Here is an 18,998-nt window from a genome sequence, read left to right as displayed (position 1 = left end):
GACGCAGAGATGGCCATAGACACAAGCTTTAGGAATACAGTTACTCCGAGGATTGAAAACAGATGGGTGACGGTGAGAGGGGCTGGGAGGAAGCAGTCCGTGCAGGGATCCCCGGTGGTCGTTCCCCTTAGCAACAAGTATTCCGCTTTGGATACGGTTGAGGGGGATGACATACCAGTGGGGAGCCGCAGTGAGAGGATCTCCAGCACTGTGTCCGTCTCTGTGGCTCGGGAGGGAAAGGGGGAGAGCGGGAGGGCGATAGTTATTGGGGACTCGTTAGTTAGAGGGATAGATAGGAGGTTCTGTGGCAGCAAAAGAGACTCACGGAGGGTATGTTGCCTACCGGATGCCAAGGTCCGTGATGTCTCAGACCGTGTTTTCCAGATTCTGAAGGGGGAGGGGAAACAGTCACAAGTCGTGGTGCACATTGGTACCAATGACATAGGTAAGAGAAGGGACGGGGATTTAAAGCAGGAATTTCTGGAGCTGGGCTGGAAGCTGAGAGCCAAGACGAAACATGTGGTCATCTCTGGTACGTTGCCGGTACCACGTGATAGCGAGTTGAGGAACAGGGAGAGAGTGCAGTTAAATATGTGGTTGCAGGGATGGTGTAGGAGGGAGGGTTTCAGATACGTGGATAATTGGAACACGTTCTGGGGAAGGTGGGACCTGTACAAACAGGACGGGGTGCACCTGAACCAGAGGGGCACCAATATCCTCGGAGGGAAATTTGTTACGGCTCTTCAGGGGGGTTTAAACTAATTTGTCAGGGGAGTGGGAAAGGGAGTTGTAGTCCAGAAGTCAGTGAGGGTGGTGAGGTATTGGGGAAGGTATCAGGGTCAAGGGTGGGTACTGGTAGACAGGAAGGTGGGTTGAAGTGTGTCTACTTCAATGCAAGGAGCATCCGGAACAAGGTAGATGAACTTGGGGCGTGGATTGGTACTTGGGACTACGATGTTGTGGCCATTACGGAGACGTGGGTAGAACAAGGACAGGAATGGTTGTTGGACGTTCCGGGGTATAGATGTTTCACTAAGTGTAGGGAAGCTGGTAAAAGAGGTGGAGGAGTGGCATTGTTAATCAAGGATAGTTTAACGGCTGCGGAAAGGCACTTCGTGGGGGATCTGCACACAGAGGTAATATGGGCTGAAATTAGAAATAGGAAAGGAGCGGTCACATTGCTAGGAGTTTACTATAGGCCCCCAAATAGTAATAGAGATGTGGAGGAAGAAATTGCTAAGCAGATTATGGATATGTGTGGGGGTCACAGGGTAGTTGTCATGGGGGACTTTAACTTTCCAAATATTGATTGGAACCTTTGTAGGTCAAATAGTTTGGATGGGGCAGTTTTTGTGCAGTGTGTGCGGGAGGGTTTCCTGACACAATATGTGGATGGGCCGACTAGAGGTGAGGCCACATTGGATTTGGTACTGGGAAATGAACCGGGCCAAGTGTTAGATTTGGTTGTGGGAGAGCAATTTGGAGATAGTGACCACAATTCGGTGTCTTTTGTAATTGCAATGGAGAGGGATAGGGCCGTACGGCAGGGCAAGGTTTACAATTGGGGGAGGGGTAATTATGATGCGATTAGGCAAGAATTAGGGGGCATAAGTTGGGAACAGAAACTGTCAGAGAAAGAAACTAATGAAAAGTGGAACTTTTTCAAGGAACAAATACTGGATGTCCTTGATAGGTATGTCCCTGTCAGGCAGGGAGGAAATGGCCGAGTGAGGGAACCATGGTTCACAAAAGAGGTGGAATGTCTTGTGAAAAGGAAGAGGGAAGCTTATGTAGGGATGAGGAAACAAGGTTCAGATGGCTCGATTGAGGGTTACAAGTTAGCAAGGAATGAGCTGAAAAAGGGGCTTAGGAGAGCTAGGAGGGGACATGAGAAGTCCTTGGCGGGTCGGATCAAGGAAAACCCCAAGGCTTTTTACTCTTATGTGAGGAATAAAAGAATGACCAGGGTGAGGTTAGGGCCGGTCAAGGACAGTAGTGGGAACTTGTGTATGGAGTCAGTAGAGATAGGCGAGGTGATGAATGAATACTTTTCTTCAGTGTTCACCAAGGAGAGGGGCCATGTTTTTGAGGAAGAGAAGGTGTTACAGGCTAATAGGCTGGAGGAAATAGATGTTCGGAGGGAGGATGTCTTGGCAGTTTTGAATAAACTGAAGGTCGATAAGTCCCCTGGGCCTGATGAAATGTATCCTAGGATTCTGTGGGAGGCAAGGGATGAGATTGCAGAGCCTTTGGCGTTGATCTTTGGGTCCTCGCTGTCCACGGGGATGGTGCCAGAGGACTGGAGAATGGCGAATGTTGTTCCTCTGTTTAAGAAAGGGAATAGAAATGACCCTGGTAATTATAGACCGGTTAGTCTTACTTCGGTGGTTGGTAAATTGATGGAAAGGGTCCTTAGGGATGGGATTTACGACCATTTAGAAAGATGCGGATTAATCCGAGATAGTCAGCACGGATTCGTGAAGGGCAAGTCGTGCCTCACAAATTTGATAGAATTTTTTGAGGAGGTAACTAAGTGTGTTGATGAAGGTAGGGCAGTTGATGTCATATACATGGATTTTAGTAAGGCGTTTGATAAGGTCCCCCATGGTCGGCTTATGATGAAAGTGAGGAGGTGTGGGATAGAGGGAAAGTTGGCCGATTGGATAGGTAACTGGCTGTCTGACCGAAGACAGAGGGTGGTGGTCGATGGAAAATTTTCGGATTGGAGGCAGGTTGCTAGCGGTGTGCCGCAGGGATCAGTGCTTGGTCCTCTGCTCTTTGTGATTTTTATTAATGACTTAGAGGAGGGGGCTGAAGGGTGGATCAGTAAATTTGCTGATGACACCAAGATTGGTGGAGTAGTGGATGAGGTGGAGGGCTGTTGAAGGCTGCAAAGAGACATAGATAGGATGCAAAGCTGGGCTGAAAAATGGCAAATGGAGTTTAACCCTGATAAATGTGAGGTGATTCATTTTGGTAGGACAAATTTAAATGTGGATTACAGGGTCAAAGGTAGGGTTCTGAAGACTGTGGAGGAACAGAGAGATCTTGGGGTCCATATCCACAGATCTCTAAAGGTTGCCAGTCAAGTGGATAGAGCTGTGAAGAAGGCCTATAGTGTGTTAGCTTTTATTAACAGGGGGTTGGAGTTTAAGAGCCGTGGGGTTATGCTGCAACTGTACAGGACCTTGGTGAGACCACATTTGGAATATTGTGTGCAGTTCTGGTCACCTCACTATAAGAAGGATGTGGAAGCGCTGGAAAGAGTGCAGAGGAGATTTACCAGGATGCTGCCTGGTTTGGAGGGTAGGTCATATGAGGAAAGGTTGAGGGAGCTAGGGCTGTTCTCTCTGGAGCGGAGGAGGCTGAGGGGAGACTTAATAGAGGTGTATAAAATGATGAAGGGGATAGATAGAGTGAACGTTCAAAGACTATTTCCTCGGGTGGATGGAGCTATTACAAGGGGGCATAACTATAGGGTTCGTGGTGGGAGATACAGGACGGATATCAGAGATAGGTTCTTTACGCAGAGAGTGGTTGGGGTGTGGAATGGACTGCCTGCAGTGATAGTGGAGTCAGACACTTTAGAAACATTTAAGCGGTTATTGGATAGGCACATGGAGCACATCAGGATGATAGGGAGTGGGATAGCTTGATCTTGGTTTCAGATAAAGCTCGGCACAACATCGTGGGCCGAAGGGCCTGTTCTGTACTGTTCTATGTTCTATGTTCTATGTATAGTGGAAGGATTAAAGACCGGTAGAATGAGGATGAAAAGCACCAATAGCAAATCCACAGTCTCTTGACCCCAAGCAATGTTGTCACGCACGTTTCATCTGCTGACATACAATAGTTGCTCAATGATTCAGAATGTTTCAGATTCCAGTCAGACAGTTGTTGGAAAATACAAGATGACTTTCCGAATATCTCCACTTAAGGCAGGAAGCAGTGGCTTTAACACCAGAGAGTATAGTTCTCAATCTGCCTCTCACAATACCTGTATATTAAACAGTTGTTTGGAGGCCTCAAGTGTATTCACCACTGAGGGAAGCAATCTGTGCAGCGTTCTGAGTATAACTACGCCCAATCTAGCTGTCACTATAGCCACATGGATCAAGTTTGCAATGAAAATCTAGAAAAGTCATCTATCCAGCAATCAGGAGTGGGATTCTCCCAGAAAACTTCTGAGTGTCAAATTCATGTAGAGACTGGAGTGAATCCCACTGGTTTTTCAGCAGAACTTTCAAAATGAATCTCCCACAATCTGTGCATCACAGAGTGCCGTACCATGAATCATTTGTTGGCAAAGCCTATTCCCACTGGAGAGGCCAACATCATAGCGCCGAGCGGGTCACTGCGCATGTGCCAATCTGTCCCTCCCTCCCCCAGTGTCCAGCCCCGATCGCTGGCCTCCCTTCCTCTTTCACTGATCTCAAAGTACAGAGTGGCAATGGGACCCTCCACTGATCTAGCCCCACCCCTATAGACCCTGCCCCTTGGCACTACCCGATGTCCTGTGGGCAGTGCCAAGTTGCCCCCTGGGCATTGCTACTTTGCCCCTTGGGCAGTGCCGGGGGACGCTGGCACTGCCTTCCCCCCTCTTTCTCCAAACCTCTGGGCGGGGCCTCCAAATGTTTCTTCATTGGGAGGGTAAACATCACTGTGGACTGTTGGGCCAAATGGCCTGTTTACATGTTGTAACTTTTGTGTATTTCTATATTGTCAAGTCTCAGAGTGGGGCATTCCTCTGACTCAAAAGTTGACAGAGTAACAAACAAACCAAACTGAACTGTCACTTTATTGACTGAGCCATGGTGAGGATGCAGTTTTACACAAACCATTAGTACTATTTTGGAGGATGTATCAAGAGTTCCCAGAAGGATTTTGAGGAAGAGCTCAAAGACTGAGTGATGATGGAGCTGGCCTGTCTATTGTTGACCTTGGGAAGTATAATTTTAGCCATTTGAAAAAAAAGGAAGGAAAATAGTGGACAACTGAACTTATGTAATCCTTTGGCTTCATATTCTCTCTTCCATCTCCTTCCATCGGGATAAAGATACAAAGGTCTGAGGTCACGTACCAACCAACTCAAAAACAGCTTCTTCCCTGCTGCTGTCAGACATTTAAATGGACCTACCTCACAATAAGTTGATCTTTCCCTACACCCTAGCTATGACTGTAACACTACATTCTGCACTCTCGTTTCCTTCTCTATGAATGGTATGCTTTGTCTGTATAGCGCACAAGAAACAATACTTTTCACTGTACACTAATACGTGTGACAATAAGTCAAATTTTTAAAAAGTTGATGCAAAAGAGAGCATTTTTAGCGCACTGCAGAGTTTCTGCGGGGTTTTAAGACTGGAGGAGGATAAGAACATAGAGAGGACTGAGTCAGTGGATGGATTTGAAAATGCAGGTGACAGTGTAACAGAATGGTGGATGAACTGGACTTGCAGCAAATTTTGGATATGCTCAAATGTACAGAGGGTGGAAGATGGGAGGCTGACCAGGAGAGCATTGGAATAGTCACGTCTAAAGTTAAAGTTTATTTATTAGTTACAAGTAAGACTTACATTAACACTGCAATGAAGTTACTGTGAAATTCCCCTAATTGCCACAGTCCGGCGCCTGTTCGGGTCAATGCACCTAACCAGCACGTCTTTCAGAATGTGGGAGGAAACCAGAGCACCCGCAGGAAACCCACGCAGACATGGGGAGAACGTGCAGACTCCACACAGACTGTGATCCAAGCGGGGAACCGAACCCGGGCCCCTGGCGCTGTGAGGCAGCAGTGCTAACCGCTGGGCTACCGTGCCGTCTAGATGCAGCAAAGACATGGATGAGAGTTTCAATGGCTGATAGGCTGAGGCACCCATATTCCACTGGAACTTCAGAAACAGTAAAGATCAGTTATGCTCCTCTCGAGTGCTCATGTTCCTGGAGAAAGACCTCTTGCTCCATTTCATGCTGGAGTCAGTTGGAACTTTGGGTTCCAGATTTGAAACTGCAGCTTCATTATCTTCATGCATTTCATAATCTTAACACAGCCTTTGAGAATCGGGGAAAATTGCTTCTTTTCAAATGCTGAATGTGAACAATTTTCAAAGGGTTTTTTTGTGTGTTTTTCAATTCTAGTGCTTGGAGCGAGCAATGAAGTTTACATTTGAAGAGTTTCACCTTTGGTATCAGTTTGCATTGTCCCTCATGGCTGCTGGCAAGGTAAGTATTAATTAAATAAAACTCAATTGTGATGCATATTTTTAACTCGATTCAAATCAAATAAAATCATAACTGCCAATGTTGTATTAGTTGTGTTATTCTGTTATGTTCCCTCTGAGGGATTGCTGCACCTGTCAAAGGTGCCATCTTTTGGACAAGTCTGCTTTCTTAGGTAACCACAAAAGATCCTACGGTATTACTCGCAGAAAAGCAGGAGAGTTCTCCAGTCTCCTGACCAACATTTATCCTTCAATAAACTTTACTGAAGTAGTTATTATGGTTATTTATTTAATTGCTCTTTGGGGACCTTGACTATTGCATTTTCTACATTACAACAGCGACGTTTCAACAGCAGTTCATTTGGCTGTAAAGCACTTTGGCACAAAAGATGCTTTAGAAGCGCAAGTCTTCCTTTATCACTGCTAATTGTGGGAAAGTATAGCAAGGCCCCAGAAAAAGCAATGAGGTAATGAACACCAAGTCTGCTTCAGCTGGTGCTTGACAGATGAATACTAGTTAGGGCACTGGGGAGAACTCGCCTTGTCTTTGAATGTGTCAGTGGAATCTTTTACTCCCATCTGAGAAGCTCACAAGAGCCTTGGATTTAACATCTCATCTGAAAGGCTGCACCTGAATGATTTTGATCTGTGCTGTATACCAAATGTGGTATATGGAACTGAAGCTTCTGGTTGTTAGTGACTTAGCTGGCTAGGATCCAGAAGGAGAAAGTAAATGAAAATATATATTGAGGCTGTTCGATCTATGAATTATTTTAAAATGAGAGTGTTTTTCCATCATTTCTTTAGTCTGGTCGGGCAGTGAGGGTACTGAGAGAATGTATAAGGCTGAAACCAGATGACCCCACAATTCCACTTCTCGCGACCAAGTTGTGCATCGGAACTCTTCACTGGGTAAGTCATGCAAATTCTCTCTTTTTTTTCAGTTCCCTCCTTGACCTTCCTATCTCAACACCCCCTCCAGCCCAACAACCCTTCTAGATCTCTGTGCTGCCCTATTTCTGCCCTCTCGCCTACCCCAGATTTCGAGCAGCTCACCATTCACACCTGCTCCATCAGTTGCCTTTGCCCTAAGCTCTGGGATTCACTCCTTCAGGCCCTTGGCCCCTCTCTCCTCCTCCAACACATGTTGCCACAAAACTTTGATCACCTGCCCGAACCTTATTTGGTTTAGGGTCAAACTCTATCCAATAAGGCTCCTGTGAAGCATCTTGGGATAGTTCACTATATTAAGACACTATATAAATACAAATGGTTTTATCCTTCAGAGTGCCTCCATATTGCTGCACTCCATCCCACTGCATCTCTACAACCAGCCCCCACCATCACATCAGTGCCTTCCTCCAACCCCTCCTCTTGCCGTTCACATTGAATATCCTTCCTTTTCCATGCTCCTTTGTATCACCTGTCACAAATACAGAGGCAATGGCCTAGTGGTATTATCATTAGATTATTAATCCAGAAACTCAGCAAATGTTCTAGGGACCCAGGATCGAATCCCACCATGGCAGGTGGTGGAATTTGAATTTAGTGGATGGCACAGTGGTAGGCACTGCTGCCTCACAGCTCCAGGGACCTGGGTTAAATTCTGGCCTCAGGTCACTGTCTGTGTGGAGTTTGCACCTTCTCCCCATATCTGCGTGGGTTTCCTCCGGGTGCTCCGGTTTCCTCCCACAGTCCAAAGATGTGTGGGTTAGGTTGATTGGCCATTCTAAATTGTTCCTTAGTGTCATCGGGATTAGGAGGGTAAATACGTGGGGTTGCGGGGATAGAGTCTAGGTGGGATTGTTGCTGGCGCAGGCTCGATGGGCTACTTCTGTACTGTAGGGATTCTATGATTCCACTTTGGATACTAGTCAGTTTTCAATTTCCTCTGTACTCAATATCAATCACCACTCCTGTCTCGAACGTTAATACTTTATTCCCCACGCTTCAGCCGGCCAAGTTCCACTACTTGCTGACCCAACAAGCACCCATACCTTCCCCTTCTTCTCGCAAACAATTCCCGGAAAAGCCGCGCTGTTCTCTTTACACCCCAGGATTCTTCCGTTACCTTCTCAACAACCTGTTCCCCTCTTCCCAAAGGTTTTTAGAAACTGTAAGCCCCATCCTCCAATACCCTTATACTCAGTCCAATGCACCCACAGTTTATCCTGCCCGTACCGCATCACTTCCCATTGCAGACTCAAGCCTCCCTCGTTTTATCACACACCATCCCATCGCTGCTACACCCTGACTTCCCACCAGTGCTATTGACTGCTCCCACAACTCCTTTGACTGTACTGATGTGCTGAACTGTGCTGTACTGTGGTTACAATTACAAGTGGCATCCCCCATCCAAAGAACAGGGCAAATCGGGAATGAGAGGCAGGGAGGGATTGACGAGAAATGTTTTTGGAGATTTGCCCTTCCTAACAAAACTTTGGATCAGAATTGAAACAGCTGGTGTTTTATAGGCAGTGGGTTGCTTTGTGACAGTAATGTGCATTCTCTCTGAAGTTTCTGTTATTTCAGGACCCTTTGTAAACCAGAGCATTGAGCTGTGTGGCAGGTCTGAGCTGCTCAGCATTCTGTGAAAGCAGCATTGTTAGACTGAAGCTCATTAAGTTGCAGACAGTGTTGTCACTAGCGTTTCAGTGCAGAGGGCCAAGGCCCTTAGAACATAGGTGGTATCGCTGGCTCTCAAATCAGCGTTACTGATTATTCTTCCTCACTACCTCGAGCTGATACTCAGAATAAAGCTCTCCTTCCGATCAGGAAACCAAAACCAAGCCACAGTGGGGAAGGGCGAATAAGATGATCACAAACAAATTCAGGTGAATGCAGTGACAAGCTCCAAGTTTTCTAATTGTTTAATACAGATGTGCAGATAAACATGTACACGTACCGTGTTTGATCCCAGGCTGATGCTGAATGAGCTGATCATGACTGTGGAAAAGTTTCAGCTGCCTGAGGTGTGATGTGCTTAGTCTCCCAGGGTGGAACGTCAGTCTCCCATGCACCACTTTCAACAGTCCAAGAGAACTGCCCATTTGAAATCCCTTGGTGCAGCCACCATTCTCTCTTTGTTCCATAACATTACCCCACCTCCCTCACCCACCCTCTTCTCAGGAACACAATGTCACTACCGGAAATGGCCTGGCTAGTGAAATCTCGCAGTAGAAGTTGGTATGCAATACGTCTGTTTTCCACCCGTAAAATGGATGAAACACAGACCAATTTCTCTCCCAGTGTGTCCTTCTCTTTGGGCAGTCCTTTTTGATCAAGAAGTCTTGCATCCACTCCAGTTCAGTGACTGATATACCCAATGCGCAATCTGCAAACTCTGCTGTGTGCAGAGTAAATGGTGTTTGTAGGTCAAACAGATGAGCTGTCTGGAGGCTTGGTGCTTCCTCCAAGTTTGTGCAGCTTCCCTTCTGTAGGTTGACAAAGTCCCTGGCCGGATTCAGTGACTTAGAGTCATACAGTCAAAGAGGTTTACAGCACGGAAACAGGCCCTTCGGCCCAACAGGTCCCTGCCGCCCCTTTTCTTAACCCCTAAGCTAGTCCCAATTGCCCATGTTTGACCCATATCCCTCTATACCCATCTTACCCATGTAACTGTGCAAACACTTTTTAAGAGACAAAATTGTACCCACCTCCACTACTGCCTCTGGCAGCTTGTTCCAGACACTCACCCCCCTCTGTGTGAAAAAATTGCCCCTCTGGACCCTTTTGTATCTTTCCTCTTTCACCTTAAACCTATGCCCTCTGGTTTTAGACTCCCTTATCTTTGGGAAAAGATGTCGACTATCTAGATGATCTATGCCCCTCATTATTTTATAGACCTCTATAAGATCACCCCCACGCTCCAGAGAAAAAAGTCCCAGTCTATCCAGCCTCACCTTATAACTCAAACCATCAAGTCCCAGTAGCATCGTAGTAAATTTTTTCTGCACTCTTTCTAGTTGAATAATATCCTTTCTATGATAGGGTGACCAGAACTATACACAGTATTCCAAGTGTGGCCTTACCAATGTCTTGTACAACTTCAACAAGACATCCCAACTCCTGTATTCAATGTTCTGACCCAATGAAACCAAGCATGCCGAATGTCTTCTTTGCCACTCTGTCCACCTGTGACTCCACTTCCAAGGAGCTATGAACATGTACCCCTAGATCTCTTTGTTCTATATCTCTCCCCAACGCCCTACCATTAACTGAGTAAGTCCTGCCCTGGTTCGATCGACCAAAATGCATCACCTCGCACTTATCTAAATTAAACTCCATCTGCTATTCCCAGCCCACTGACCCAATTGATCAAGATCCGTTGCAATCCTGGGTAACCTGCTTCACTGTCCACTGTGCCACCAACCTTGGTGTCATCTGCAAACTTACTAACCATGCCTACTAAATTCTCATCCAAATCATTAATATAAATGACAAATAACAGTGGACCCAGCACCAATCCCTGAGGCACACCACTCGTCACAGGTCTCCAGTTTGAAAAACAACCATAATCAACCATGATTGAATGGTGGAGTGGACTCGATGGGCCGAATGGCCTTACTTCCGCTCCTATGTCTTATGGTCTTATGGTCTAACCCTCTACAACCACCCTCTGGCTTCTGTCATCAAGCCAATTTTGTATCCTTTTGGCTACTTCACCCTGGATCCCGTGAGATTTAACCTGAATCTTCCCAGATAAGCATTATGTATTTTGGTCAGTCTCCAGCCAGGGTCTCCCATAAGTCGGTAGAGATGTTTGATCCCTTCGGGATTGCTTTGAGAACATCCCTAAAGCATTTCCGTTGTCCTCCCGGGAGTCTCCTGCTGTGAGTTCAGAGTAGAGCAAATGGTTCAGGAATCTGGTGTCAGAATGACATTTTGTCTAGTGGATCTGGATTGGATGATTAGTGAGTCAAAGCTGGGCAGGTTGGTTTGGAAGAGGACACTGCTGTTGGTACTGCCTTTCTTGCACCAGATTTGGAGGATTTTGGAAAGACATTGCTGATGGTACATCTTCAGAGTTTTGAGATGTTTGCTGTAGTCTCTCAAACAGACATCACTGCTGCCTGGTAAACCTGGATCTTACTCTCAGATTTGAGATCCTGGTCCTTCAATACTCTTTTCCCCTGAAGGTTAAGCTGGCACATCGGAGGCAATGCTGAATTTTGTTGTCCCTGTCTATCTTTGTTGAGAGGAGGGCCCTATGATACGGTAAATCTAATCCAGGATCTCGCCATTGATCCTAATCAATAGGGGGAGGTGTTTGCTGTGGGGGCTGGTTGGAAATTAGTTTTCCATGTGTTGGTGAACGGTCCTCGTTTTCATCTGCTTCCGAGGAGTCGCCAATGACCGGGAGCTCGATTCTGCGTGAGTGCACTCACACAAGAGCATCGTCTGCAGCTCTGTGACTGGGGTTGGAGTGGTTTTGTTTTTGGATCAGAGGCAGTGTAAGTTGAACAGTTTCTGTCTTCTGTAGATTATCTCCCTGTGTGTGGGTAATTTGCTGGGGATCAGGTGCAGTATTTAGTGAGGAAAATGGAGAAGAGAATTGGCGTAATGACGCAACATTGCTTAGCCCTGCTTTTCACTGAGATACGCACCAAGTGTGTCCAAATAGCTTCTAATGAATGTGGCTCTCGCCAAGTGCCAGGGTATCAGAGCAGACGCACCATATCAGACGATTTGATATTTCTGGGGTATTAGAACCCTGGGCTAGAGGGTAGAAATCGACCAGCTCTTCCTGCTGTTATTTGGAATTCAATGCCTTCTGCAAGGAAGTGTGAGAATGTTGGGAATGTGAACAAGGTCGAGCTTGACGGTGATGCTCACCCATCTCCCTCCACCCCTGCTCCTATGTCTTACATTTCTGTGGAGTTGGAAATACAAGCTGGCCAGTGTCTATGACGTGTACCCAATCCAGAATCACTGCTTTCTGGACAAGGCCGGGCCGATATTGTTCCGTTGAAATATCCGAGAGGGCATAGTTCTGAATGATTGATTGCTGCAGGTCCCTTTAGTCCATTTCTGAAGATAGATAAGAGAATAAAGTTGGCCAGAGGTTGGTATTTTCCGCATTGGCACAGTGCAGAGTGTATCTGTAACAGTGAAACTAATCACTATTTAATTAGTTGCTTTAAGCTAGTGCTATTGAGAGGGATACAGAGGAAAATGGTTAATGCAATGAAATATTAATAAGTTACTGAATAAAACACCTGGACTGATGTTATAATTGGATATACATCCTGTAATTTATGATAATAAATGACTTCTGTCTTGTGTCATTTGCAGCAACAATTTAATTAACTCCTGGGATTAAGGAAACAGTTCAAATATTTCAAACCATAATTTTAGCTTTCAAATGACATGCGAAAGCTTTCCCCCTCATTAATTTTTGTCTTTCTCTCTCTTAGCTGGTTGCCTTAATCTTGCATCTGAATCAGAGCATTGAAGGTTCAAGCCCTACTCGAGAGCTTGAACAGATAGCCCAGGCAGGTACTCCAGTGCAGTACTGAGGGAGTGCTGCACTGGTCAAAGTGCCGTTCTTCAGATGACATGTTTAACCAAGGTCCTGTTTGCTAGTCTGGATCATGGTGCACTGTTCAGATGAGAGATGGGAGCTCTCTTGACAATGTGATTATCTTCATCTTCACTGCCTTAAACAACTGACTAAAAATAAAATTGATCAGGTTATTTATACCATTATTGGCTGTGGGATCTTGTTGTGTGCAATTTAGTTGACACAATTGATCTTTAGAATCCCTACAGTGCAGAAGGTGGCCATTTGGCTCATCAAGTCTCCACGTACCACAATCCTACCCAGGCCCTATCCCCATAACCCCATGTATTTACCCTAGCTAGTCCCCCTGACACTACGGGGCAATATAGCATGGCCAATCCACCTAACCCGCACGTCTTTCGGACTGTGGGAGGAAACCAGAGCACCCGGAGGAAACCCACGCAGATACGGGGAGAATGAGCAAACTCCACACAGACAGTGACCCAGGCTGGGAATCGAACCCGGGTCCCTGGCGCTGTGAGGCAGCAGTGCTAACCACCGTGCCACCATAACCATGCAGAACATAACCACTGCTCATTAAAGTTCGCTGTGAGCATAAAATTTTGAGCTATTTTGAAAAACATAATAAACTATTATGGGGGGGGGGGTGCGAATCTCAGAACATCTTGTTCATCTTCAGCTCTGAAATCTAAATGAGGGAAAGAATGAGCAACAAACACTCAAGCTGTAATTAAACAGTATAAAAATAAGCTTAAATGTTTACTTACATGACTTTGAATTCATCGGGGTACGTTTGAACAGTGTTCCAACTAAACCCTCAACAGAGTTTGCTGCTTTGTTGCCTAATTTTATACCTCTGCAGAATGGATGGTAGTTATAATAATAGCACACTGAAGACCTCCTGTGTTTACGGTATCAGTGGGCATGTGAAACTGAGCACTGTGAAGATCATATGGGCCACAAAAGCTCCCTGGGCTATCTTGAGTTTACTGACCTCAGACTGACAGCAGTAAGGCTTATGAAAAGAAATTTGCAAGGACAATCAGGATTATCAATTTGTTAACAACTAAATTAGAAAGAAAAGCAGAGTCAAGGCTCATGTGGGCTCTTAAAAACAGATGCCAACAATAATGTGAAACAAAGGGGTCGTGTAGATTTGTTGCGTGATTACTTGGTGTCAGCCTGCATAGTCGAGGAAGAGGATAATATTCTGGACATTCTTGAGAAATCCATAATAAATCAAAGACTTGAACTTATAAAGTTACTGTAAGCAAGAAAACAGTATTGGAAAAAAATAATGACTGACAAATCCTCAAGATCTGATGTTTTCCACCCCATCATTTTAAAAGCTGTAGGTGTGGAAATTGCTTGTGCTATAGCCATAATCTTCCAAAGCTCCTCTTGATTCTGGAACGGCTCCTTTCGATTAGAAAATTGCACATGTAATTCCTTTCTTTAAGAAAGAAGAGACAGAGAAAAACCAGGAGATTATGGACCTGTTGGTCTAACATTTCTTTAGAATCTACAGAATCCATACAGTGCAGGAGGAGTCTATTTGGCCCATCGGGTCTGCACCGACCCTCCGAAAGAGCACTCTACCCAAGCCCAGTCCCCTGCCCTATCCCCGTAACCCTGCACATTGAGCATGGCCAATCACTCGACCCACACACCTGTGGGAGGAAACCGGCGCACCCAGAGGAAAGCCACACGGACATGGGGAGAATGCGAAAACTCCCCACAGTCACCCAAGCCTGGAATCGAACCCAGTGCCCTGGTGCTATGAGGCAGCGGTGTTAATCACCTGTGCCGCTCCAATTTCTGGGGAAGTTATTGGGATATGTAATTAAGGACAGTGACAGAGCACTTACAATAATTCCCACTGATCAGAGAGAGTCAACATAGATTCAGAAAAGGGATGTCATGTCCAACAAATGTAATTGAATTTTTGAGGAAGAAAGTATTGGACAGGGGAAGTCCATGGACTGAGTTTATAAGGACTTCCAGACGACATTTGATAAGGGTCTATATAAGAAACAGTTTTCAAAAATTAAAGCTCATGTAATTGAAGGAAAACGGTTAGGGGATTAGTTTGGTGGTAGAAGACAGTGTATGGAAAGTGAATGTACACTCAAAATGGAAGGAACCATCTAGTGGAGTCACATGGGAGCTATGCTGGACCGCAACTATTCACTATATTTATAAATGACTTGGATAATAAGTTTGCCATTGGCACCAGGATCGATGACTCAGTGAGTAATGTAAAAAGAGCGTAAATTTACAAAGCAACATTGATAAAGTGTGGCAAAAGAATTCCTACGTCGTTAAGTGTGAGGTTATTCATTTTAGGCCAGAAAAGGACAGATCCACCAATGGGGGGGGCGTAATCTTAAAAAATCAATTGAGCTAAAGCATTGTGAAAGTGTGAAAAATTGCCCCACAAAAAACAATAGATGCTAACTCAGTTAATTTTAATTCTGAGATTGAGATACTTTTGCTAGCCAAGGGTATTTAGTGATTTAGGGTCAAGGCAGCCACGATGGCATTAAATGGTGGAACAGGCTTGAGGAGCTGAATAGCCTCCTACGTTTCTAAGGCTAGTGAGAAAGAGTAAATTAGGCCTACGGCCTCGGGAGTTTAGAAGAATGAACAGCGATCTCATTGAAACATACAGGCGGCATGGTGGCACAATGGTTAGCACTGCTGCCTCACAGCACCAGGGACCCGGATTTGATTCCCGGCTTGGGTCATTGGCTGTGTGGAGTTTGCACGTTCTCCCCATGTCTGCGTGGGTTTCCTCCGGGTGCTCCGGTTTCCTCCCACAGTCCGAAAGACGTGTTGGTTAGGTGCATTGGCCATGCTAAATTTTCCCTCAGTGTACCCGAACAGGCGCCGGAGTGTGGCGACTAGGGGATTTTCACAGTAACTTCATTGCAGTGTTAATGGAAGCCTACTTGTGACACTAATAAATAAACTTTATAAATAAACTTTGATGGGCCATGATAGGATGGATGCTGAGAGATTTTAATGCTAAGATGGGATGCTGAGAAAATGGCTGAGGCATTGAACAGGTATTTTGTGTCGGTCTTCACAGTGGAAGACACAAATAACATGCCAAAAATTGATGACAGGAAGGCTATGGCAGGTGAGAACCTAGAAACTATCATTATCATGAAAGAGGTAGTGTTGGGCAAGTTAATGGGGCTAAAGGTAGACAAGTCTCCTGGTCCTGATGGAATGCATCCCAGGGTACTAAAAGAGATGGCGGGAGAAATAGCAAATGCACTAGTGGTAATTTACCAAAATTCGCTGGACTCTGGGGTGGTTCCCGCAGATTGGAAAACAGCAAATGTGACGCCACTGTTTAAAAAAGGAGGTAGACAAAAGGTGGGTAACTATAGGCCGGTTAGCTTAACTTGTGTAGTAGGGAAAATGCTTGAATCTATCATCAAGGAAGAAATAGCGAGACATCTGGATATAAATTGTCCCATTGGTAAGACGCAGCATGGGTTCATGAAGGGCAGGTCACGTTTGACTAATTTGGTGGAATTCTTTGAGAACATTACATGTGCAGTGGACAATGGGGAACCTGTGGATGTGGTTTTCCACATCTGGATTTCCAGAAGGCATTTGACATGGTGCCGCACCAAAGACTGCTACATAAGATAAAGGTGCACGGTGTTACGGGTAATGTATTAGCATGGATAGAGGATTGATTAACAGAAAGCAAAGAGTGGGGGTAAATGGGTGTTTTTCTGGTTGGCGATCAGTGACTAGTGGTGTGCCTCAGGGATCAGTGTTGGGACCGCAACTGTTTACGATTTACATAGATGATTTGGAGTTGGGGACCAAGTGTAGTGTGTCAAAATTCGCAGATGACACTAAGAGGGGTGGAAGAGCAAAGTGTGCAGAGGATGCTGAAAGTCTGCAAAGGGATATAGATAATCTAAGAGAGTGGGCGAGGGTCTGGCAGATGGAGTACAATGTTGGTAAATGTGAGGTCATCCATTTTGGTAGGAATAACAGCAAAATGGACTATTATTTAAATGGTAAAAAATTGCAACATGCTGCTGTGCAAAGGGACCTGGGTGTCCTTGTGCAGGAATCTCAAGGAGTTGGTTTGCAGGTGCAGCAGGTAATTAAGAAGGCAAATGGAATTTTGTCCTTCATTGCTAGAGGGATGGAGTTTAAAAACAGCGAGATTATGTTGCAGCTGTATAAGGTGCTGGTGAGGCCACACCTGGAGTACTGTGTACAGTTTTGGTCTCCTTACTTGAGAAAGGATGTACTGGCACTGGAGGGGATGCAGAGGAGATTCACTAGGTTGATTCCGGAGTTGAGAGGGTTGGCTTATGAGGAGAGACTGAGTAGACTGGGGCTATTCTCATTGGAATTCAGAAGAATGAGGGGAGATCTTATAGAAACATATAACATGGGCGGCACGGTAGAACAGTGGTTAGCACTGCTGCTTCACAGCTCCAGGGACCTGGGTTTGATTCCCAGCTTGGGTCACTGTCTGTGTGGAGTTTGCACATTCTCCCTGTGTCTCCGTGGGTTTCCTCTGGATGCTCTGGTTTCCTCCCACAGTCCAAAGATGTGCGGGTTAGGTTGATTGGCCATGCTAAAAGTTGCCCCTTAGTGTCCTCAATATGGTCGAATTTCTGATTCAGATGGAAGAGGAGAAAGTTTGGTCCCAAACCAGTGTCCTCTGTTTGAACAGAGGGAAATATGATAGGATGAGGGATGAATTGGCTAAGGTAGACTGGGAGAGCAGGCTGGCAGGTAGGATAGCTGAGGAACAGTGGAGGATTTTTAAGGAGATCCTTTTCAGTTCTCAGCAAAAATATATTCCAGCAAAAAACAAGGATTGTAAGAAAAGGGAGAACCAGCCGTGGATAACGAAGGAAATAAAGGAGAGTATTAAAATAAAAACAGCTGCGTACAGAGTGGCCAAAAATAGTGGAGAAACAAGTGATTGGGAAAAATTTAAGAAACAACAAAGAGAGACTAAGAAAGCGATAAAGAAAGGAAGGATAGACTATGAAGCTAGGCTAGCAATTAATATAAAAAATGATAGTAAAAGTTTTTATAAATATATAAAAAGGAATAGAGTGGCTAGAGTGAATGTTGGACCCTTGGAGGACGAGAGGGGGGAGTTAATAGTGGGAAATGAGGATATGGCTGAGTCTTTAAATAAGTTTTTTTGTGTCGGTCTTCACGGTGGAGGACACAAATAGTTTGCCAAATATTAACGATAGAGGGTTGGCAGCAGGAGAAATACTTAATACAATTAATGTTACCAGAGAGGCAGTGCTGGGTAGACTAATGGGACTGAAGGTGGATAAGTCCCCGGGTCCGGATGGAATGCATCCCAGGGTATTGAAAGAAATGTCAGAGGTAATAGTGGATGCGTTAGTGATTATTTATCAAAACTCGTTGCATTCTGGGGTAGTGCCGGTTGATTGGAAAACGGCTAATGTTACGCCGCTGTTTAAAAAAGGAAGGAGACAAAAGGCGGGTAACTATAGGCCGGTCAGCTTAACGTCTGTAGTAGGGAAAATGCTGGAATCCATTATTAAAGAGGAGATAGCAGGGCATCTGGATAGAAATGGTTCGATCAATCAGACGCAGCATGGATTCATGAGGGGAAAGTCGTGCTTGACGAACATGTTGGATTTTTATGAAGATGTGACTAGGGCGGTTGATGGAGGAGAACCGGTGGATGCGGTGTTTTTGGATTTCCAAAAGGCGTTTGATAAGGTGCCCCATAAAAGGCTACTGAAGAAGATTAGGGCACACGGAGTTGGGGGTAGTGTGTTAAAGTGGATTGGGGACTGGCTATCCGACAGGAAGCAAAGAGTCGGAATAAATGGGTGTTTTTCCGGTTGGAGGAAGGTAACTAGTGGCGTGCCGCAGGGATCGGTACTCGGGCCGCAACTATTTACCATTTATATAGATGATCTGGAGGAGGGGACGGAGTGTAGGGTAACGAAGTTTGCAGACGACACAAAGATAAGTGGAAAAGTGAATCGTGTGGAGGACGGAGAAGATCTGCAGAGAGATTTGGACAGGCTGAGTGAGTGGGCGAGGATATGGCAAATGGAGTATAACGTTGAGAAATGCGAGGTTATACACTTTGGAGGAAATAATAACAAATGGGATTACTATCTCAATGGAAACAAATTAAAACATGCTACCGTGCAAAGGGACCTGGGGGTCCTTGTGCATGAGACGCAAAAGCCCAGTCTGCAGGTACA

General features: G+C 45.4%; 1 protein-coding gene across 6 annotated transcripts in view; it reads left to right on the top strand.

Annotated features, from left to right (window-relative positions):
* The window catches only part of ttc7b (tetratricopeptide repeat domain 7B), a 348,584-nt gene that overhangs the window by 123,392 nt on the left and 206,194 nt on the right, over window positions 1–18,998 (top strand). For all 6 annotated transcript variants that reach the window (XM_078234474.1, XM_078234471.1, XM_078234470.1 and 3 more), the window contains 2 exons: window positions 6,139–6,222; window positions 7,029–7,133. In XM_078234474.1, coding sequence (XP_078090600.1) covers window positions 6,139–6,222; window positions 7,029–7,133 — 189 coding nt within the window. The remainder of the gene's footprint in view (window positions 1–6,138; window positions 6,223–7,028; window positions 7,134–18,998) is intronic.

Source organism: Mustelus asterias, chromosome 18 (genome assembly GCF_964213995.1).
Source record: "Mustelus asterias chromosome 18, sMusAst1.hap1.1, whole genome shotgun sequence".
Taxonomy (NCBI): domain Eukaryota; kingdom Metazoa; phylum Chordata; class Chondrichthyes; order Carcharhiniformes; family Triakidae; genus Mustelus; species Mustelus asterias.
This window is presented reverse-complemented; position numbering and strand designations above follow the sequence as displayed.